General features: G+C 40.9%; 1 protein-coding gene and 1 long non-coding RNA gene across 11 annotated transcripts in view; one reads left to right on the top strand and one right to left on the bottom strand.

Annotated features, from left to right (window-relative positions):
* Positions 1-8775, bottom strand: part of LOC121846950 — a 54907-nt gene extending 46132 nt beyond the window's left edge. The window contains exon 1 of the long non-coding RNA XR_006083948.1: positions 8631-8775. This is a non-coding gene — a long non-coding RNA (uncharacterized LOC121846950). The remainder of the gene's footprint in view (positions 1-8630) is intronic.
* The window catches only part of LOC112236064 (TNFAIP3-interacting protein 1-like), a 34354-nt gene continuing 22920 nt past the window's right edge, over positions 8762-20195 (top strand). For 2 of the 10 annotated variants that reach the window (XM_042326106.1, XM_042326098.1), the window contains exon 1: positions 19153-19684. In XM_042326106.1, the coding sequence (XP_042182040.1) occupies positions 19649-19684 (36 nt within the window). In that variant the 5' untranslated portion in view covers positions 19153-19648. Of the gene's footprint in view, positions 8899-13538; positions 13622-18936; positions 19089-19149; positions 19685-20195 lie in introns of those variants that run through there. The other 8 variants (XM_042326107.1, XM_042326099.1, XM_042326103.1 and 5 more) reach the window with 7 other exon arrangements.

Here is a 20195-nt window from a genome sequence, read left to right as displayed (position 1 = left end):
CCGTTCAGTGATTAAATATTGATATTGGCAGAGGGACACTGGGCAGAGATTTAGAATCAGGAAACTCCCTAGTTACATCCTGAATGGCTCCCTATTCGCTACACATAGTGCACTACTTTTAACCAGAGCCCTATGGCACCCTCTTCCCCATATAGTGCACTACTTTTAACCAGAGCCCTATGGCACCCTATTCCCTGTATAGTGCACTACTTTTAACAAGAGTCCTATGGGTCCAGGTCAAGTGTAGTACACTATTTAGGGAATAGCAAATGGTACTCTATTCGGGATAGGCTACTACTTTGGATACGGCACTTTGTATAATTCACTCACTGCCTCTCCCACTCGCTGCCTCTCCCACTCACTGCCTCTCCCTCTCGCTGCCTCTCCCACTCGCTGCCTCTCCCACTCTCTGCCTCTCCCACTCACTGCCTCTCCCACTCACTGCCTCTCCCACTCTCTACCTCTCCCACTCTCTGCCTCTCCCACTCGCTGCCTCTCCCACTCTCTACCTCTCCCACTCGCTCTACCCTCCCACTCCTACCTCTCCCCTCTCTACCTCTCCCACTCTCTGTCTCTCCCACTCGCTGCCTCTCCCACTCTTTGTCTCTCCCACTCACTGCCTCTCCCACTCTCTGTCTCTCCCACTCACTGCCTCTCCCACTCTCTACCTCTCCCACTCTCTACCTCTCCCACTCTCTGCCTCTCCCACTCTTTGTCTCTCCCACTCGCTGCCTCTCCCACTCTTTGTCTCTCCCACTCTCTGCCTCTCCCACTCTCTACCTCTCCCACTCTCTGTCTCTCCCACTCGCTGCCTCTCCCACTCTCTGCCTCTCCCACTCGCTGCCTCTCCCACTCTCTGCCTCTCCCACTCGCTGCCTCTCCCACTCTCTACCTCTCCCACTCGCTGCCTCTCCCACTCTCTGAACCAAAAATACATAGAAGTCATACAATCTTAAAAAACACAGTATGTTGTGGTCTTCATAGTTAATATAATAGCTTATTTTAATCACATCCATTACATTCTTTATTTCACTGACCAGAACAATTTTTTTTTTTACCTTTATTTAACTAGGCAAGTCAGTTAAGAACAAATTCTTATTTTCAATGACGGCCTAGGAACAGTGGGTTAACTGCCTGTTCAGGGGCAGAAAGACAGATTTGTACCTTGTCAGCTCAGGGGTTTGAACTTGCACCCTTCCAGTTACTAGTCCAACTCTCTAACCACTAGGCTACCCTGCCGCCCCAACTATGAGAGAAATTATATATTTCCTCTGGCATAAACACTGAGCGTACAAAACATTATGAACACCTGCTCTTTCCATGACAGACTGACCAGGACTATGTATATACACTGAGCGTACAAAACATTATGAACACCTGCTCTTTCCATGACAGACTGACCAGGACTATGTATATACACTGAGCATACAAAACATTAAGAACACCTGCTCTTTCCATGACAGACTGACCAGGACTATGTATATACACTGAGCATACAAAACATTAAGAACACCTGCTCTTTCCATGGCAGACTGACCAGGACTATGTATAGACAAGCGTACAAAACATTATGAACACCTGCTCTTTCCATGGCAGACTGACCAGGACTATGTATAAACACTGAGCATACAAAAATTAAGAACACCTATCTTTTAGATCAGGACTATGTATATACACTGAGCATACAAAACATTAAGAACACCTTCTTTTGACAGACTGACCAGGACTATGTATATTGAGCATTTTAAGAACACCTTCTTTCCATGGCAGACTGACCAGGACTATGTATAGACACTGAACAAAAATTATGAACACCTGCTCTTTCCATGACAGACTGACCAGGATTATGTATAGACACTGAGCATACAAAACATTAAGAACACCTGCTCTTTCCATGGCAGACTGACCAGGACTATGTATAGACACTGAGCGTACAAAACATTATGAACACCTGCTCTTTCCATGACAGACTGACCAGGACTATGTATATACACTGAGCATACAAAACATTATGAACACCTGCTCTTTCCATGACAGACTGACCAGGATTATGTATAGACACTGAGCGTACAAAACATTATGAACACCTGCTCTTTCCATGACAGACTGACCAGGACTATGTATATACACTGAGCATACAAAACATTATGAACACCTGCTCTTTCCATGACAGACTGACCAGGACTATGTATATACACTGAGCATACAAAACATTATGAACACCTGCTCTTTCCATGACAGACTGACCAGGACTATGTATATACACTGAGCATACAAAACATTATGAACACCTGCTCTTTCCATGACAGACTGACCAGGACTATGTATATACACTGAGCATACAAAACATTATGAACACCTGCTCTTTCCATGACAGACTGACCAGGACTATGTATATACACTGAGCATACAAAACATTATGAACACCTGCTCTTTCCATAACAGACTGACCAGGACTATGTATATACACTGAGCATACAAAACATTATGAACACCTGCTCTTTCCATGACAGACTGACCAGGACTATGTATAGACACTGAGCATACAAAACATGAACACCTGCTCTTTCCATGACAGACTGACCAGGACTATGTATAGACACTGAGCATACAAAACATTATGAACACCTGCTCTTTCCATGACAGACTGACCAGACTGACCAGGTGAAAGCTATTATCTCTTATTAATGTCACTTGAAACCAGATGAAATGGAGGAGACAGGTGGACTTGGCAAGACAAAATATTGAAGTGCCTCTGAACTGGGCGTAGGGGAGGGGGGTAGATAGACGAGGAAAACGAGGTTCGAAAGACAAGGTTATCCCCTCAATATCTCCCATGCACTTAAGGAAATTACAAATGTCATGGATATATTGAAACTAGTGGATATATGGAGGCTTAAATATCCTGACCTTGTGAGATATACATGGCGGAGGCTCAATCAAGCTAGTCGTCTTGACTACTTTCTTATGTCATTCTCTCTGGTGTAACAGTATAACTTTAGACCGTCCCCTCGCCCATACCCGGGTTCGACCCAGGGACCCTCTGCACACATCAACAACAGTCACCCACGAAGCATCGTTACCCATCGCTCCACAAAAGCCACGGCCCTTGCAGAGCAAGGGGAACCACTACTTCAAGGTCTCAGAGCAAGTGACGTCACTGATTGAAACACTATTTAGCGTGCACCGCTAACTAAGCTAGCCGTTTCACATCTGTTACACTGGCACCAAAAGTTTTTAAAAGTGTTGAAAGGGGACAGAATGCAGTCTAACCATCACATAACCATCACATAACTGGTATACACATTACTCTTACAGAATTTCCACAAGGGCGAGGATATTGGAAATGTATTCAAAGCCTACTGGATGACAAAATATTTTTTTACCAATACCAAGAATAATTCATAACTTGCTTTTTCCTACACAACATAGGTACAGCAGATCCCTTTATTGTAAGGAACACTTTTAAATGTGCTTTTAAGAGGCCATGCAATTCAACACTCATCTTTAAAACAAAACAATTGAGGTCTAAAGAACTCAGTCCAGATATATAGCAACAAAAACTGTAACATAGAGGTTCAGAATAAGTTTAGAGGAAAAACAAAAATAACTCAAGTGTAATATATTATAAAAATGAAACGAACTGGATGGAAAATGGAAGAAAATGCCCCTAATTACGTTTTGATCTTCCAACACAGAAATGCTAACCAAAATAATTCACAGAAACTCATCCATGATTTACCAAACAATGTTTGGAAAGAGGAAGCAAAGTACTTTAAAAGCTTAAATGTTTTCATTTCAGTCTCCTCCATCTCCACTAATTAATTTAATTAATTTAGTGTCAACTTAACAGCTGTACAGAAAGACTCATGTGAAGGACTAGTTACAGAGGAGGAGCTTCTAGATGCAATTAAAGCATTCAAGTCTGGGAAAACTTCAGGGCTGAATGGGAAGTATATAAAATCTTTTTCAATGTACTCAAAAGGTTTGCTTATTAGCATGTTTTAACCAGTCCTATAAAAATGGTTAACTATCACAAACTCAGTAAGGTGGTTAGATTTTACTATGACTGAAACAGGACCCTGGTGGTAAATATAAAGATCTAGGCCCCCTAAAAAAAATGGACCCCAACACTGCGGTGTTGTGATGCTAAAATCCAGGCAAAATGCATAGTGCATAGAATTAAAAAGGTATTGTCGGATATTGTTAATCCTAAACAGACAGGTTTTTTTTTTTTACATGGAGATAATATAAGACAATGTCACACCCTGACCATAGTTTTCTTTGTATGTTTCTATGTTTTGTTTGGTCAGGGTGTGATCTGAGTGGGCATTCTATGTTGTGTGTCTAGTTTGTCTGTTTCTGTGTTTGGGCCTGATATGGTTCTCAATCAGAGGCAGGTGTTAGTCATTGTCTCTGATTGGGAATCATATTTAGGTAGCCTGTTTTGTGTTGGGTTTTGTGGGTGATTGTCTATTTTGATTGCTTGTGTCAGCACAGTTCTCATTAGCTTCATGGTCGTTATTTCGTTTATTGTTTTTGTATAGTGTTTCAGTGTTCAGTGTTTTCTTTATTAAATTTCATCATGAACACATACCACTGGCACCAAAAGCCGCATTTTGGTCCTCCGATCCTTCTCGCCTCTCCTCTTCAGATGAAGAGGAGGACGCCCATGACAGACAAGTACTGGAAATAATAGAACACTATTAAAAATATGTGAAACCAGGCCTGGTATTCATACCTGACTTTGAAAAGGCCTTTGATAAAATATGACTGGAATTTATATATAAATGCCTGGACTTTTTTTTAAATTTTGGAGAATCTCTTATACAATGAGTTAAAGTTATGTATAGTAACCCCAGGTGTAAAATACATTTCTCAGGCCAACTCATTTCTCTATATACATCAATGATGTCGCTCTTGCTGCTGGTGATTCTCTGATCCACCTCTACGCAGATGACACCATTCTGTATACTTCTGGCCCTTCTTTGGACACTCTGCTAGTAATAGGGGTTGCAACAATTTCGGCGGATAATTCTAGAAAGAGAGGGGGGGGTTTGGGCAAGTTGCTGCAGGGGGATTTATCGGTGGTGACAGTGTTTCCTAGCGTCAGTGCAGTGGGCAGCTGGGAGGAGGTGCTCTTATTCTCCATGGACTGACAGAATGAGGTCAATATCCTTCCAAGATACCCGGGCCAGGTCGATTAGAAAGGCCTGCTTGCAGAAGTGTTTTAGGGAGCGTTTGACAGTGATGAGGGGTGGTCATTTGCATGACGCACAATTGGCCTAGCGTCGTCCGGGTTAGGGAGGGTTTGGCCGGTAAGGATATCCTCATCGCGTACCAGCGACTCCTGTGGCGGGCCGGGCGCAGTGCGCGCTAACCAAGGTTGCCAGGTGCACAGTGTTTCCTCCGACACATTGGTGCAGCTGGCTTCTGGGTTGGATGAGCGCTGTGTTAAGAAGCAGTGCGTCTTGGTTGGGTTGTGTATCGGGGGACGCATGATTTTCAACCTTCGTCTCTCCCGAGCCCGTACAGGAGTTGTAGTGATGAGACAAGATAGTAGCTACTAAACAATTGGATACCACGAAATTGGGGAGAAAAAGAGGGTAAAAATTCACACAAAAAAATAAAATAATAATAATAATGAGGCAGTGATTGCTGAGATCCTGGTTGAAGACAGCAGAGGTGTATTTAGATGGCATGTTGGTCAGGATGATATCTAAGAGTCTGCCCATGGTTAAGGATTTAGGATTGTACATGGTCGGTTCCTTGATCATTTGTGTGAGATTGAGGGCATCTAGCTTAGATTGTAGGGCGGCTGGGGTGTAAGCATATCCCAGTTTAGGTCACCTAACAGTACGAACTCTGAAGATAAATGGGGGGCAATCAATTCACATATGGTGTCCAGGGCACAGCTGGGGGCTGAGAGGGATCTATAACAAGCGGCAACGGTGAGAGACTTGTTTCTGGAAAGGTGGATTTTTAAAAGTAGAAGATCGAATTGTTTGGGCACAGACCTATCTCTGCAGTAGATTGCAACTCCGCCCCCTTTGGCAGTTCTATCTTGTCGAAAAATGTTGTAGTTGGGGATGGAAATGTTGGGATTTTTGGTGGCCTTCCTAAGCCAGGATTCAGACACGGCAAGGACATCAGGGTTGGCAGAGTGTGCTAAAGCAGTGAATTAAACAAACTTAGGGAGGAGGCTTCTGATGTTAACATGCATGAAACCAAGGCTTTTACAGTTACAGAAGTCAACAAATGAGAGCGCCTGGGGAATGGGAGTGGTGCCTGGGGCTGCAGGGCCTGGGTTAACCTCTACATCACCAGAGGAACAGAGGAGGAGTTGGATAAGGGTACGGCAAAAGGCTATAAGAACTGTTCGTCTAGTGCATTCGGAACAGAGAGTAAAAGGAGCAGATTCCTGGGCGTGGAAGAATAGATTCAAGGCATGATGTACAGACAAGGGTATGGTAGGATGTGAGTACAGTGGAGGTAAACCTAGGCATTGAGTGACAATGAGGCACCAGTTAAGCCAGGTGAGGTCACCGCATGTGTGGGGGGTGGGACAAAAGGGCTATCTAAGGCATATTGGGCAGGGCTGGGTGCTCTACAGTGAAATAAGACAATAATCACTAACCAAAACAGCAATAGACAAGACATATTGACATAGGGAGAGGCATGCGTAGCCGAGTGATCATAGGGTCCAATAAGTAGCAATAGGTGAGTCAGGGAGACGATTCAGTAGTCGCTACTACGCTAGGCGAGCTGGAGACACGGTGACTCAAGACAGCTAGCGGGCCGGAGCTAGCAGATTGGCCTTCGGCAATGTCACAACGGAAGTTCCTGTTGAAACCACCTCGGACGATTACATCAACAGACCGGTCGTAATGGATTGGCTGGGCTCCGTGTCGGCAGTAAAGGGTCAAGGCCAATTGGCAAAAGAGGTATTGTAGCCCAATAATCAGCTGGTGGACCTCTTCGGCTAGCCGGGAGATGGGCCTAGCTCGAGGCTAGCTCAAGGCTAACTGGTGCTTGCTTTGGGACAGAGACGTTAACCAGGAGTAGCCACTCGGATTGCAGCTAGCTAGCTGCGATGATCCGGTGTAAAGATTCAGAGTTTGCAGTAGGAATCCGGAGATGTGGTAGAGAAAGCAGTCCAATATGCTCTGGGTTGATGTTGTGCTGTACAGACTGGCAGCTATTGACCGAGCTGAGGCTGGCTGGTGTCTGAGTTAACGGTGAAGACCGCTAGCAGTGGCTAACCAAATACTAGCTAGTAGCTAGTTAGCTGTCTAGCTTCTGATGGGGGTTCTGGTTCTTAATTAAGTATAAAAATAGCAGAACCGTACCACATTGGGTGAGGCGGGTTGCAGGAGAGTATATTCAGTCCATAGATGGAAAGCGAGATTAAAATATATATACGAAATATATACTGGAATAAAATGAAGAAAACAATATTTACACGGGACAGGACGGGACAAGACACATGTCCGACTGCTACGCCATCTTGGGTGGACTTTACTGTATGGTGTACTGCATGTGATGGGCTTTATTTGTTGAGTGCAGCTGTTGTCAAGCCTCTCAGAGTTAAAAGTGGAAAGAAGAAAATAGGGTTTTGAGAGAGGAGGAAATCCCCTACATCAGGCCAAGAGATCCATGGCAACATGTAGACTGTAGTCTACACCGTGCAGCAGCACAACACTGATCATTTAAACAAAGACTACATAACGACACAACCTCAAAATTATCCCTATTTTATGTTCGATATTATACATTCATAGATCAAGGTAAATAGTAAGCTTTCTTTGCAATGCATTGTCAGATCATCACCCTGTGTTGCAAAATTGTCCTTTCTGACGGCTGTAAAAGTAAGGCAATTCTATTGGATTCTCTTCAAGTCAAATTGTATAGTTTAATATAAATGAGATTAGACTTGGTTATTAGGCCTTATACTGTATGGACATTAATGGCTGTGTTATGTAAACTAAATGTGCATAGTTACACATGAGACCTCATGTCATTTAATTTCCATCACACTTTAGTTATGATTCTTAAAGTGTACGATGCAAAAAGACTCAAACTGTACAGTTTTATCTCCATCTCTTCATTTAAAGACTCAATCATGAACTCTTACTGACAGTTGAGGTTGCTTTGCATGATGTATTGTTGTCTCTACCGTCTTGCCCTTTGTGCTGTTGTCTGTGTCCAATAATGTTTGTACCATGTTTTGTGCTGCTACAATGTTGTGCTGCTGCCATGTAGTGTTGTCATGTGTTGCTGCCATGTTGTTGTCATGCTGTGTTGCTACCATGTTGTTGTCATGCTGTGTTGCTACCATGTGTTGCTGCCATGTTGTTGTCATGTGTTGCTGCCATGCTATGCTGTTGTCTTAGGTCTCTCTTTATGTAGTGTTGTGGTGTCTCTCTTGTCGTGATGTGTGTTTTGTCCTATATACGTATATATATATATATTTTTATCCCAGCCCCCGTCCCCACAGGAGGCCTTTTGGTAGGCCGTCATTGTAAATAAGAATTGGTTCTTAACTGACTTGCCTAGTTAAATAAAGGTTCAACAAAATGAAAATAACATAAAACTCTAGTATTTCTGTGTAGAGTAGAATTAACACATACCAGACTGATAGTGTTGATTGTGTCTGTTCTGCTGGTTGTCTTGTGTTGTTCACTTTAGGACAGATCAGTCTACACTAGCGCTCAGTTGGACGGAGCCCAGGTCCCCCTGCTCTGCTCTGTTCTCTTCTGTTGAGGCTATGAACTGCATCAGATTCTTTCTCTATGTGGGAATTCCCCATGTATCTCTAAAAACATTGAAATAGCTTCCCCCTCTACTCACCAGTTTCCTTATTAAAAAGCGCCTCTCGGAAAGACGCTCAATGTGTCGGTGAGTTTCTTTGCTTTTTTTCTAAATTGTATATATTGATTTAATTTTGTTAAATGTTATAAGAGAGTTTGTCTAGGTTATAAAGAGTCCTGTGTTAAAGCTTTCTGACTCTGACTTGGTTATGCTAAAGGAATCATCTAATTTGCTTACAGGGGAAAATCAAGTTAGTGAACAAAATGCTATTGATTTGTGAATGATTGTTAACATTAAAAAGGTTAATTTTATCGAGAATATAATTCTTAATATCTCAGACAGATACATCGTAAATATAAATATGATACTCTTTCTGTAATCTAAAAATCATGTTTTGATGTCATATAATATATATATTTTTAAACATTTAAATCCATTTATGTGATGTAATATAATCTCTTTAACTGATTTGGTGGAAGAAAAAGAATTCCAAAACTTTCCAGAGTCATTATAGGTCATATTTGTTCCAAAAACACATCAGAAATTATAACATGACATTTTTGTAATCACTTCAAATTAAAAATGATTTTACAATTGGTGTATATTAACAGTAAATGTTTAACCTTTATTTAACTAGGCAAGACAGTTAAGAACAAATTCTTATTTTCAATGACAGCCTAGGAGCAGTGGGTTAACTGCCTGTTGAGGGGCAGAACGACAGACTTGTACCTTGTCAGCTCGGAGGATTTGAACTTGCAACCTTTCGGTTACTTGTCCAACACTAACCACTAGGCTACCTTGCTGCCCCATCTGCTGCCCCATACATCTGAATTATGAATAACAAACCCTATACTGAACGGTGTACATACACCATGCAAATATCAGTCAGCTTTTCCAGACTTCCATTCAGCACATATCCAACCAAGTTACAGTCCAGATGTGGACTTTTCACAGTATTTTGTGCTTTGAGGAGAAGCCTAACGTGAGCCATGTATTGCGGTAAATTAGTTGATGTTCATTCCTACAAAGAAGAAAATAACTTTGATATTAAAAGCATATTAGTTCAAATGTTTTTGTTAAAGTTGAATGACCAAGATGCTCGAGACCCAAATGAGAAATTGACAGTCTTCCCTTGACCCAAATCGTCATCCAATGATTCAAATTAAGAATAAATAATACCCACCTCTCACATGCCCAGGGCCCACTTTTGGTCCTGACCCATAGTTTAAGAAACCCTGGGCTAGATCAAGGGCCAGTATCCACTCGGACAGATGAAAAAATATTTCAGTGGAGATTGGAGACTTGTGTTAGATCTGTTTCCATCTACTTTATTCTACTCAATTCTACTTTATTCTACTCTACTGTACTCTATTCTACTGTATTCTACTCTACCGTACTCTATTCTACTCCATTATATTGTATTCTACTCTACTCTACTCTATTCTACTGTATTCTACTCTAGCGTACTCTATTTTACTCCATTATATTGTATTATACTCTACTGTACTCTATTCTACTGTATTCTACTCCACTGTACTCTATTCTACTCTACTGTACTCTATTCTACTCTATTATACTGTATTCTACCCTACTGTACTCTATTCTACTGTATTCTACTCCACTGTACTCTATTCTACTCCACTGTACTCTATTCTACTGTATTCTACTCCAGTGTACTCTATTCTACTCTACTGTACTCTGTTATACTCTATTATACTGTATTCTAATCTACTGTACTCCATTCTACTTTATTATACTGTATTCTGCTCTACTGTACTCTATTCTACTCCATTCTAATGTATTCTACTCCACTGTACTCTATTATACTGTATTCTACTGAATTCAACACTACTGTACTCTATTCTACTCTATTCTACTGTATTCCAATCTACTGTACTCCATTCTACTCTATTATACTGTATTCTACTCAACTGTACTCTATTCTACTGTATTCAACTCTACTGTACTCTATTCTACTCTATTATACTGTATTCTACTCTACTGTCCTCTATTCTACTCTATTATACCGTATTCTACTCTACTGTACTCCATTCTACTCTATTATACTGTATTTTACTCTACTGTACTCTATTATACTCTACTGTACTCTATTCTACTCTATTATACTGTATTCTACTCTACTGTACTCTATTCTACTGTATTCCACTCTACTGTACTCTATTATACTGTATTCTACTCTACTGCACTCTATTCTACTGTATTCTACTCTACTGTACTCTATTATACTATATTCTACTCTACTGTACTCTATTCTACTCTATTATACTGTATTCTACTTTACTGTACTCTATTCTACTCTATTATACTGTATTATACTCGATTGTACTCTATTCTACATAATTCTACTGTATTCAACTCTACTGTACTCTATTCTACTCTATTATACTGTATTCTACTCTACTGTACTCTATTCTCCTCTATTATACTGTATTCTACTCGACTGTACTCTATTCTACTCTATTCTACTGTATTCAACTCTAAATGTACTCTATTCTACTCTATTATACTGTATTCTACTCTACTGTACTCTATTCTACTCTATTCTACTGTATTCAACTCTACTGTACTCTTCTACTCTATTATACTGTATTCTACTCTACTGTACTCCATTCTACTCTATTATACTGTATTTTACTCTACTGTACTCTATTCTACTCTATTATACTGTATTCTACTCTACTGTACTCTATTCTACTCTATTATACTGTATTCTACTCTACTGTACTCTATTCTACTCTATTATACTGTATTCTAATCTACTCTACTCTATTCTACTGTATTCTACTCTAGCGTACTCTATTTTACTCCATTATATTGTATTATACTCTACTGTACTCTATTCTACTGTATTCTACTCCACTGTACTCTATTCTACTCTACTGTACTCTATTCTACTCTATTATACTGTATTCTACTCTACTGTACTCTATTCTACTCCATTCGATGTATTCTACTCCACTGTACTCTATTCTACTGTATTCTACTCCAGTGTACTCTATTCTACTCTACTGTACTCTGTTATACTCTATTATACTGTATTCTAATCTACTGTACTCCATTCTACTTTATTATACTGTATTCTGCTCTACTGTACTCTATTCTACTCCATTCTAATGTATTCTACTCCACTGTACTCTATTATACTGTATTCTACTGAATTCAACACTACTGTACTCTATTCTACTCTATTCTACTGTATTCCAATCTACTGTACTCCATTCTACTCTATTATACTGTATTCTACTCAACTGTACTCTATTATTCTACTGTATTCAACTCTACTGTACTCTATTCTACTCTATTATACTGTATTCTACTCTACTGTCCTCTATTCTACTCTATTATACCGTATTCTACTCTACTGTACTCCATTCTACTCTATTATACTGTATTTTACTCTACTGTACTCTATTATACTCTACTGTACTCTATTCTACTCTTTTATACTGTATTCTACTCTACTGTACTCTATTCTACTGTATTCCACTCTACTGTACTCTATTATACTGTATTCTACTCTACTGTACTCTATTATACTGTATTCTACTCTACTGTACTCTATTCTACTCTATTATACTGTATTTTACTCTACTGTACTCTATTCTACTCTATTATACTGTATTCTACTCTACTGTACTCTATTCTACTCTATTATACTGTATTCTACTCTACTGTACTCTATTCTACTCTATTATATTGTATTCTACTCTACTGTACTCTATTCTACTCTATTCAAAACCAGCGAGCCGATGTTCAAGATAAGCAATACAACTAAATTATTCCTGATTACAAAGACAACATTTTGCAGTTGTTGTTTTTTTCACAATATAAACATGTTTTGTTGGTTATGTAACGCCAAATGTAAAAATTTTGCAGAGCTAGAAAATGTATGTTTCTGAAAAACAGATTTGATTAAGCTTTAGCTCAGCAGGCTAAAACTGTCTTTAGTTCCAACTGGGTTTGAACGTAGGTTGCCTGCGTGTCGTCCGACTGGGTTTAAATCTGATTACTTTCAGATTACCTTTAAGAGGCATTAGAAGACAAAAATGATAGATCAAATGCCTTAGGTTTGTCATCATAGTGGTTTCTGTGGTCAGTCTCACTCAGGTGGAACAAACTGAAACGTGTGCTGTTTTTCAATGCTGAATTGAATGTCATTGGGAAAAAAAACATACTTTTGGGAATTTAAAAGTAATCCAAGAAGTAATCATCCATTTTTTCAAAAGTATCTGTAATCAGATTACAACATCATTGCTGGTAATGTAATTGATTACAGTTACTGTTTTTTGTAATCAGATTACATTACTCCCAAACCCTGAATATGATGTCCAATGGGTCCTACAGACCATAGAGAATGAGAGAGGCCTCTAGTGGCAAAAAGACTGTATTAGCATGGCATCGCCAATCAGTGCTTCCACCATTTTAATGTCGTCAAATGGGTGGGACTTCCTACTTCCTTGACTGATCCCCCCCTAGTGACACTGTTGGACTCATGTCCAACCCGAGTCATCAGGAGAGATCAGCCAATCGTGAAGAAGAAATTGACTACTTCAAAACCAGTGGAGGCTGGGGAGAGGAGCTATAGGAGGACAGACTCTGTGTAATGGTAGGAAAGTCATTCGTGGAATGGAGTCAAACACGCGGTTTCCATATGTTTGATACCGTTCCATTTCATTCCATTCCAGCCATTAAAACAAGAGCCCGTCCTCCTATAACTCCTCCCACCAGCCTCCACTGGTCAAAATGGAGCCCATGCTGTCACAGACCCTTTAATGGCACATATGCAAAGGTGAGTCATCTATCTAACTGTATGGTAAAGACACAGGTCTGCACTGTGTCTCACTTATTTTAGTCAATAGCAGTTTGTGTTTAGGTATTATTATGTTTCCCACAAGATGTCTCTATTGGTTTTGGTTGCATCTAGTGTATGAGGGTCACCCATCATGAGATTCCTATCTTTGAAAATAACTGAGCAGAATTTTGTTGATCATAGGCCTATCTGCAGTAGGCCTATGCATGCTGGTGTTGGCACTTGTATCAAGGTTGTCCCAGAGTTCATATGTGCATACAGTGAGGGAAACGAGTATTTAATCCCCTGCTGATTTTGTATGTTTGCCCACTGACAAAGAAATGATCCGTCTATAATTTTAATGGTAGGTTTATTTGAACAGTGAGAGACAGAATAAAAACAAAAGAATCCCGAAAAACGCATGTCAAAAATGTTATAAATTGATTTGCATTTTAATGAGGGAAATAAGTATTTGACCCCCTCTCAATCAGAAAGATTTCTGGCTCCCAGGTGTCTTTTATACAGGTAACGAGCTGAGATTAGAGCACACTCTTAAAGGGAGTGCCCCTAATCTCAGTTTGTTACCTGTATAAAAGACACCTGTCCACAGAAGCAATCAATCAATCAGATTCCAAACTCTCCACCATGGCCAAGACCAAAGAGCTCTCCAAGGATGTCAGGGACAAGATTCTAGACCTACACAAGGCTGGAATGGGCTACAAGACCATCGCCAAGCAGCTTAGTGAGAAGGTGACAACAGTTGGTACGATTATTCGCGAATGGAAGAAACACAAAATAACTGTCAATCTCCCTCGGCCTGGGGCTCCATGCAAGATCTCACCTCGTGGAGTTGCAATGAACATGAGAACGGTGAGGAATCAGCCCAGAACTACACGGGAGGATCTTGTCAATGATCTCAAGGCAGCTGGGACCATAGTCATCAAGAAAACAATTGGTAACACACTACGCTGTGAAGGACTGAAATCCTGCAGCGCCCACAAGGTCCCCCTGCTCAAGAAAGCACATATACAGTGCCTTGCGAAATTATTCGGCCCCCTTGAACTTTGTGACCTTTTGCCACATTTCAGGCTTCAAACATAAAGATATAAAACTGTATTTTTTGTGAAGAATCAACAACAAGTGGGACACAATCATGAAGTGGAACAACATTTATTGGATATTTCAAACTTTTTTAACAAATCAAAAACTGAAAAATTGGGCGTGCAAAATTATTCAGCCCCTTTACTTTCAGTGCAGCAAACTCTCTCCAGAAGTTCAGTGAGGATCTCTGAATGATCCATTGTTGACCTAAATGACTAATGATGATAAATACAATCCACCTGTGTGTAATCAAGTCTCCGTATAAATGCACCTGCACTGTGATAGTCTCAGAGGTCCGTTAAAAGCGCAGAGAGCATCATGAAGAACAAGGAACACACCAGGCAGGTCCGAGATACTGTTGTGAAGAAGTTTAAAGCCGGATTTGGATACAAAAAAGATTTCCCAAGCTTTAAACATCCCAAGGAGCACTGTGCAAGCGATAATATTGAAATGGAAGGAGTATCAGACCACTGCAAATCTACCAAGACCTGGCCGTCCCTCTAAAATTTCAGCTCATACAAGGAGAAGACTGATCAGAGATGCAGCCAAGAGGCCCATGATCACTCTGGATGAACTGCAGAGATCTACAGCTGAGGTGGGAGACTCTGTCCATAGGACAACAATCAGTCGTATATTGCACAAATCTGGCCTTTATGGAAGAGTGGCAAGAAGAAAGCCATTTCTTAAAGATATCCATAAAAAGTGTTGTTTAAAGTTTGCCACAAGCCACCTGGGAGACACACCAAACATGTGGAAGAAGGTGCTCTGGTCAGATGAAACCAAAATTGAACTTTTTGGCAACAATGCAAAACGTTATGTTTGGCGTAAAAGCAACACAGCTCATCACCCTGAACACACCATCCCCACTGTCAAACATGGTGGTGGCAGCATCATGGTTTGGGCCTGCTTTTCTTCAGCAGGGACAGGGAAGATGGTTAAAATTGATGGGAAGATGGATGGAGCCAAATACAGGACCATTCTGGAAGAAAACCTGATGGAGTCTGCAAAAGACCTGAGACTGGGAGATTTGTCTTCCAACAAGACAATGATCCAAAACATAAAGCAAAATCTACAATGGAATGGTTCAAAAATAAACATATCCAGGTGTTAGAATGGCCAAGTCAAAGTCCAGACCTGAATCCAATCGAGAATCTGTGGAAAGAACTGAAAACTGCTGTTCACAAATGCTCTCCATCCAACCTCACTGAGCTCGAGCTGTTTTGCAAGGAGGAATGGGAAACAATTTCAGTCTCTCGATGAGCAAAACTGATAGAGACATACCCCAAGCGACTTACAGCTGTAATCGCAGCAAAAGGTGGCGCTACAAAGTATTAACTTAAGGGGGCTGAATAATTTTGCACGCCCAATTTTTCAGTTTTTGATTTGTTAAAAAAGTTTGAAATATCCAATAAATGTCGTTCCACTTCATGATTGTGTCCCACTTGTTGTTGATTCTTCACAAAAAAATACAGTTTTATATCTTTATGTTTGAAGCCTGAAATGTGGCAAAAAGTCGCAAAGTTCAAGGGGGCCGAATACTTTCGCAAGGCACTGTACATGCCCGTCTGAAGTGTGCCAATGAACATCTAAATGATTCAGAGGACAACTGGGAGAAAGTGTTGTGGTCAGATGACACCAAAATGGAGCTCTTTGGCATCAAGGAGGTGGATTGCTGCCTATGACCCCAAGAACACCATCCCCACCGTCAAACATGGAGGTGGAAACATTATTCTTTGGGGGTGTTTTTCTGCTAAGGGGACAGGACAACTTCACCGCATAAAAGGGACGATGGACGGGGCCATGTACCGTCAAATCTTGGGTGAGAACCTCCTTCCCTCAGCCAGGGCATTGAAAATGGGTCGTGGATGGGTATTCCAGCATGACAATGACCCAAAACACACGGCCAAGGCAACAAAGGAGTGGCTCAAGAAGAAGCACATTAAGGCCCTGGAGTGGCCTAGCCAGTCTCCAGAGCTTAATCCCATAGAAAATCTGTGGAGGGAGCTGAAGGTTCGAGTTGCCAAACGTCAGCCTCGAAACCTTAATGACTTGGAGAAGATCTGCAAAGAGGAGTGGGACAAAATCCCTCCTGAGATGTGTGCAAACCTGGAGGCCAACTACAAGAAACGTCTGACCTCTGTGATTGCCAACAAGGGTTTTTCCACCAAGTACTAAGTCATGTTTTGCAGAGGGGTCAAATACTTATTTCCCTCATTAAAATGCAAATCAATTTATAACATTTTTGTCATGGATTTTGTTGTTGTTATTCTGTCTCTCACTGTTCAAATAAACCTACCATTAAAATTATAGACTGATCATTTCTTTGTCAGTGGGCAAACGTACAAAATCAGCAGGGGATCAAATACTTTTTTCCCTCACTGTAGATAGAACTTCATGGAAATAGTCATTCGTCCTGTAGAGCTTTTTAAAGGAGTACTGAAGTCTGTGACTGTACTACAGCCTCTGCCTAGAGGTGCAGAGCTATAAAGGAGTAGTGAAGTCTATGTGACTGTACTACAGCCTCTGTCTAGAGGTGCAGAGCTATAAAGGAGTATTGAAGTCTGTGACTGTACTACAGCCTCTGCCTAGAGGTGCAGAGCTATAAAGGAGTAGTGAAGTCTATGTGACTGTACTACAGCCTCTGCCTAGAGGTGTGGAGCTATAAAGGAGTAGTGAAGTCTATGTGACTGTACTACAGCCTCTGCCTAGAGGTGTGGAGCTATAAAGGAGTAGTGAAATCTGTGACTGTACTACAGCCTCTGCCTAGAGGTGTGGAGCTATAAAGGAGTATTGAAGTCTGTGACTGTACTACAGCCTCTGCCTAGAGGTGTGGAGCTATAAAGGAGTAGTGAAGTCTGTGACTGTACTACAGCTTCTGCCTAGAGGTGCAGAGCTATAAAGGAGTAGTGAAGTCTGTGACTGTACTACAGCCTCTGCCTAGAGGTGCAGAGCTATAAAGGAGTATTGAAGTCTGTGACTGTACTACAGCCTCTGCCTAGAGGTGTGGAGCTATAAAGGAGTAGTGAAGTCTGTGACTGTACTACAGCCTCTGCCTAGAGGTGCAGAGCTATAAAGGAGTAGTGAAGTCTATGACTGTACTACAGCCTCTGCCTAGAGGTGTGGAGCTATAAAGGAGTAGTGAAGTCTCTGACTGTACTACAGCCTCTGTCTAGAGGTGCAGAGCTATAAAGGAGTAGTGAAGTCTGTGACTGTACTACAGCCTCTGCCTAGAGGTGCAGAGCTATAAAGGAGTATTGAAGTCTGTGACTGTACTACAGCCTCTGCCTAGAGGTGTGGAGCTATAAAGGAGTAGTGAAGTCTGTGACTGTACTACAGCCTCTGCCTAGAGGTGCAGAGCTATAAAGGAGTAGTGAAGTCTATGTGACTGTACTACAGCCTCTGCCTAGAGGTGTGGAGCTATAGTAGTGAAGTCTCTGACTGTACTACAGCCTCTGTCTAGAGGTGCAGAGCTATAAAGGAGTAGTGAAGTCTGTGACTGTACTACAGCCTCTGCCTAGAGGTGTGGAGCTATAAAGGAGTAGTGAAGTCTATGTGACTGTACTACAGCCTCTGCCTAGAGGTGCAGAGCTATAAAGAGTAGTGAAGTCTATGTGACTGTACTACAGCCTCTGCCTAGAGGTGCAGAGCTATAAAGAGTAGTGAAGTCTGTGACTGTACTACAGCCTCTGCCTAGAGGTGCAGAGCTTATAGCTAAAATCTTTAGTTGCTACATATTTTTGGGGTACTTGTAAATTAATGACATATAGCCATTGATTCTTGAAGAATATAATTTATAAACACTTAATGAGATTAGTTTAACAGTCGTACCCCATCTCAACCCAAAATATACATTTGTTTTACACCAATGTTTGTAAACAACATAAATTTAAACACGCACACTGTATAGCCTCATAACATGGTTCAAATCATAATTGTGGTATCATGGACAGTCAGTCCTTAGCATCTATAGCTCTGTCTATGAATTTGAGAGTGGTTACATATGTCCAGGTCCATCCCTCAGCTTTTTACCAAACCAGAGGCGAGTTGACGGCTTTGTTATTGTTTCAACTAATGATTCTAGCTTTAAAGGTCACGGGTTCAAGCCTTGCTCTGGCTGCCGTCATCCATACCCCCCCAATCAATCCCTGAGCTACCAAGGTTTGGAGCAGCAACAACAACAAAAACTGCACGGTTTCTTTAAAGATGAACACAGCCTGTGTCAAAGCTTCTGCATTGGTCGGTCCGCTTGTCAACCACAACTGTTTACAACATCAAACGACAGCGAGGTGGAATTTCCCAGGTTACAGCAGAGGCCACTTCCGCAATTGGTGTCTGGGTAAATGGATGGAGCCACTGAAGCAGAAAGGTAGCTAACATAAAGCCAAAGACCTCTTTGTTTACCAAGAACATTTATAGAAAGTTGTCTAGCTACGTTGTCTGGAATCAGACACTGGTTTTTGTTGTTGTTGTTGTTGTTGTCGTCGCGTAACAAATGACTAGTTAGTTTGCTATCTATTATATATTGTGTCATGTTAGCTAGAATTTGCATGACTTTGTTAGCCAGGACGTTATCTTGTAGAAATACTTCCACTTAGATATATAACGTTATCTAACGCGAAAAGAGCTATCGTTCAAATAAGCAAAATGTTAGCTTGCTATACAGTCCGATTTACTACTTTGTTAGCTAACGTTAACTAACTAATGTTTTTTTTTCTCGGTATCTTAGCAACTGAAATGACTAGTTAGTTAGCTAGCTAGCTCCATGGCTAGTCGTAATTGTATCGTTAACTAAAGCCAGCGGTGAAACTATCAAGGATGTCGCTCCTAAACTACTGAACCGCGAGATATGTTGTTCTCGCTTGTCATCTAATCAGGGACTGTTTTTCTGGACTGGATACTTTAGTCGTCTCTTCTTCTACTCTATAAATGAACGAAGACAGAAAGAAAGGCCGAAAAGACAGAGTGAGTTGGGTCATGTTGTCTTGTGATGATGTCCACCGAGAGACATCTCATGACAACATCCAGTTTCAATCCAATTGGTTTTAATATATTGTCTTTCATTTCGTTACTCTATTTTGCAACTGAGATCAACTACTAATCGTCTGGTTATTCCTGTACAATGTCTTTGTTTCTCAACTTTTCTGTCTGGAAGTTCCGTTTTTTATTATTGCATGGTCATTCTTCAGGCATTCTCCAGTGTGGCATTTTTAATAGCATTTTTACAAGGTTGTTATCACTCCATGACTTGACCACATCAGTGTTTGTAAGTTACACATTTGAAATGATCGTGTCCCGAAATAGCATTTACAGAAGTCCCCTTTGACGGTGACGTTCATATGTGACTCTTTGCATTGTAAATGATTTAGTGGGAAACCAAAACAATGGTTTTTATGTAACAAAACTTCTCCTCCAACGCTTTCGGGAAGTATTTAGACCCCTTGACTTTTTCCACATTTTAGTTTACGTTAGACTT

This window comes from Oncorhynchus tshawytscha, linkage group LG08, assembly GCF_018296145.1.
Source record: "Oncorhynchus tshawytscha isolate Ot180627B linkage group LG08, Otsh_v2.0, whole genome shotgun sequence".
Lineage (NCBI taxonomy): Eukaryota > Metazoa > Chordata > Actinopteri > Salmoniformes > Salmonidae > Oncorhynchus > Oncorhynchus tshawytscha.
Note: the sequence above shows the minus strand (reverse complement) of the source record. Positions and strands in the feature narration are given on the sequence as shown.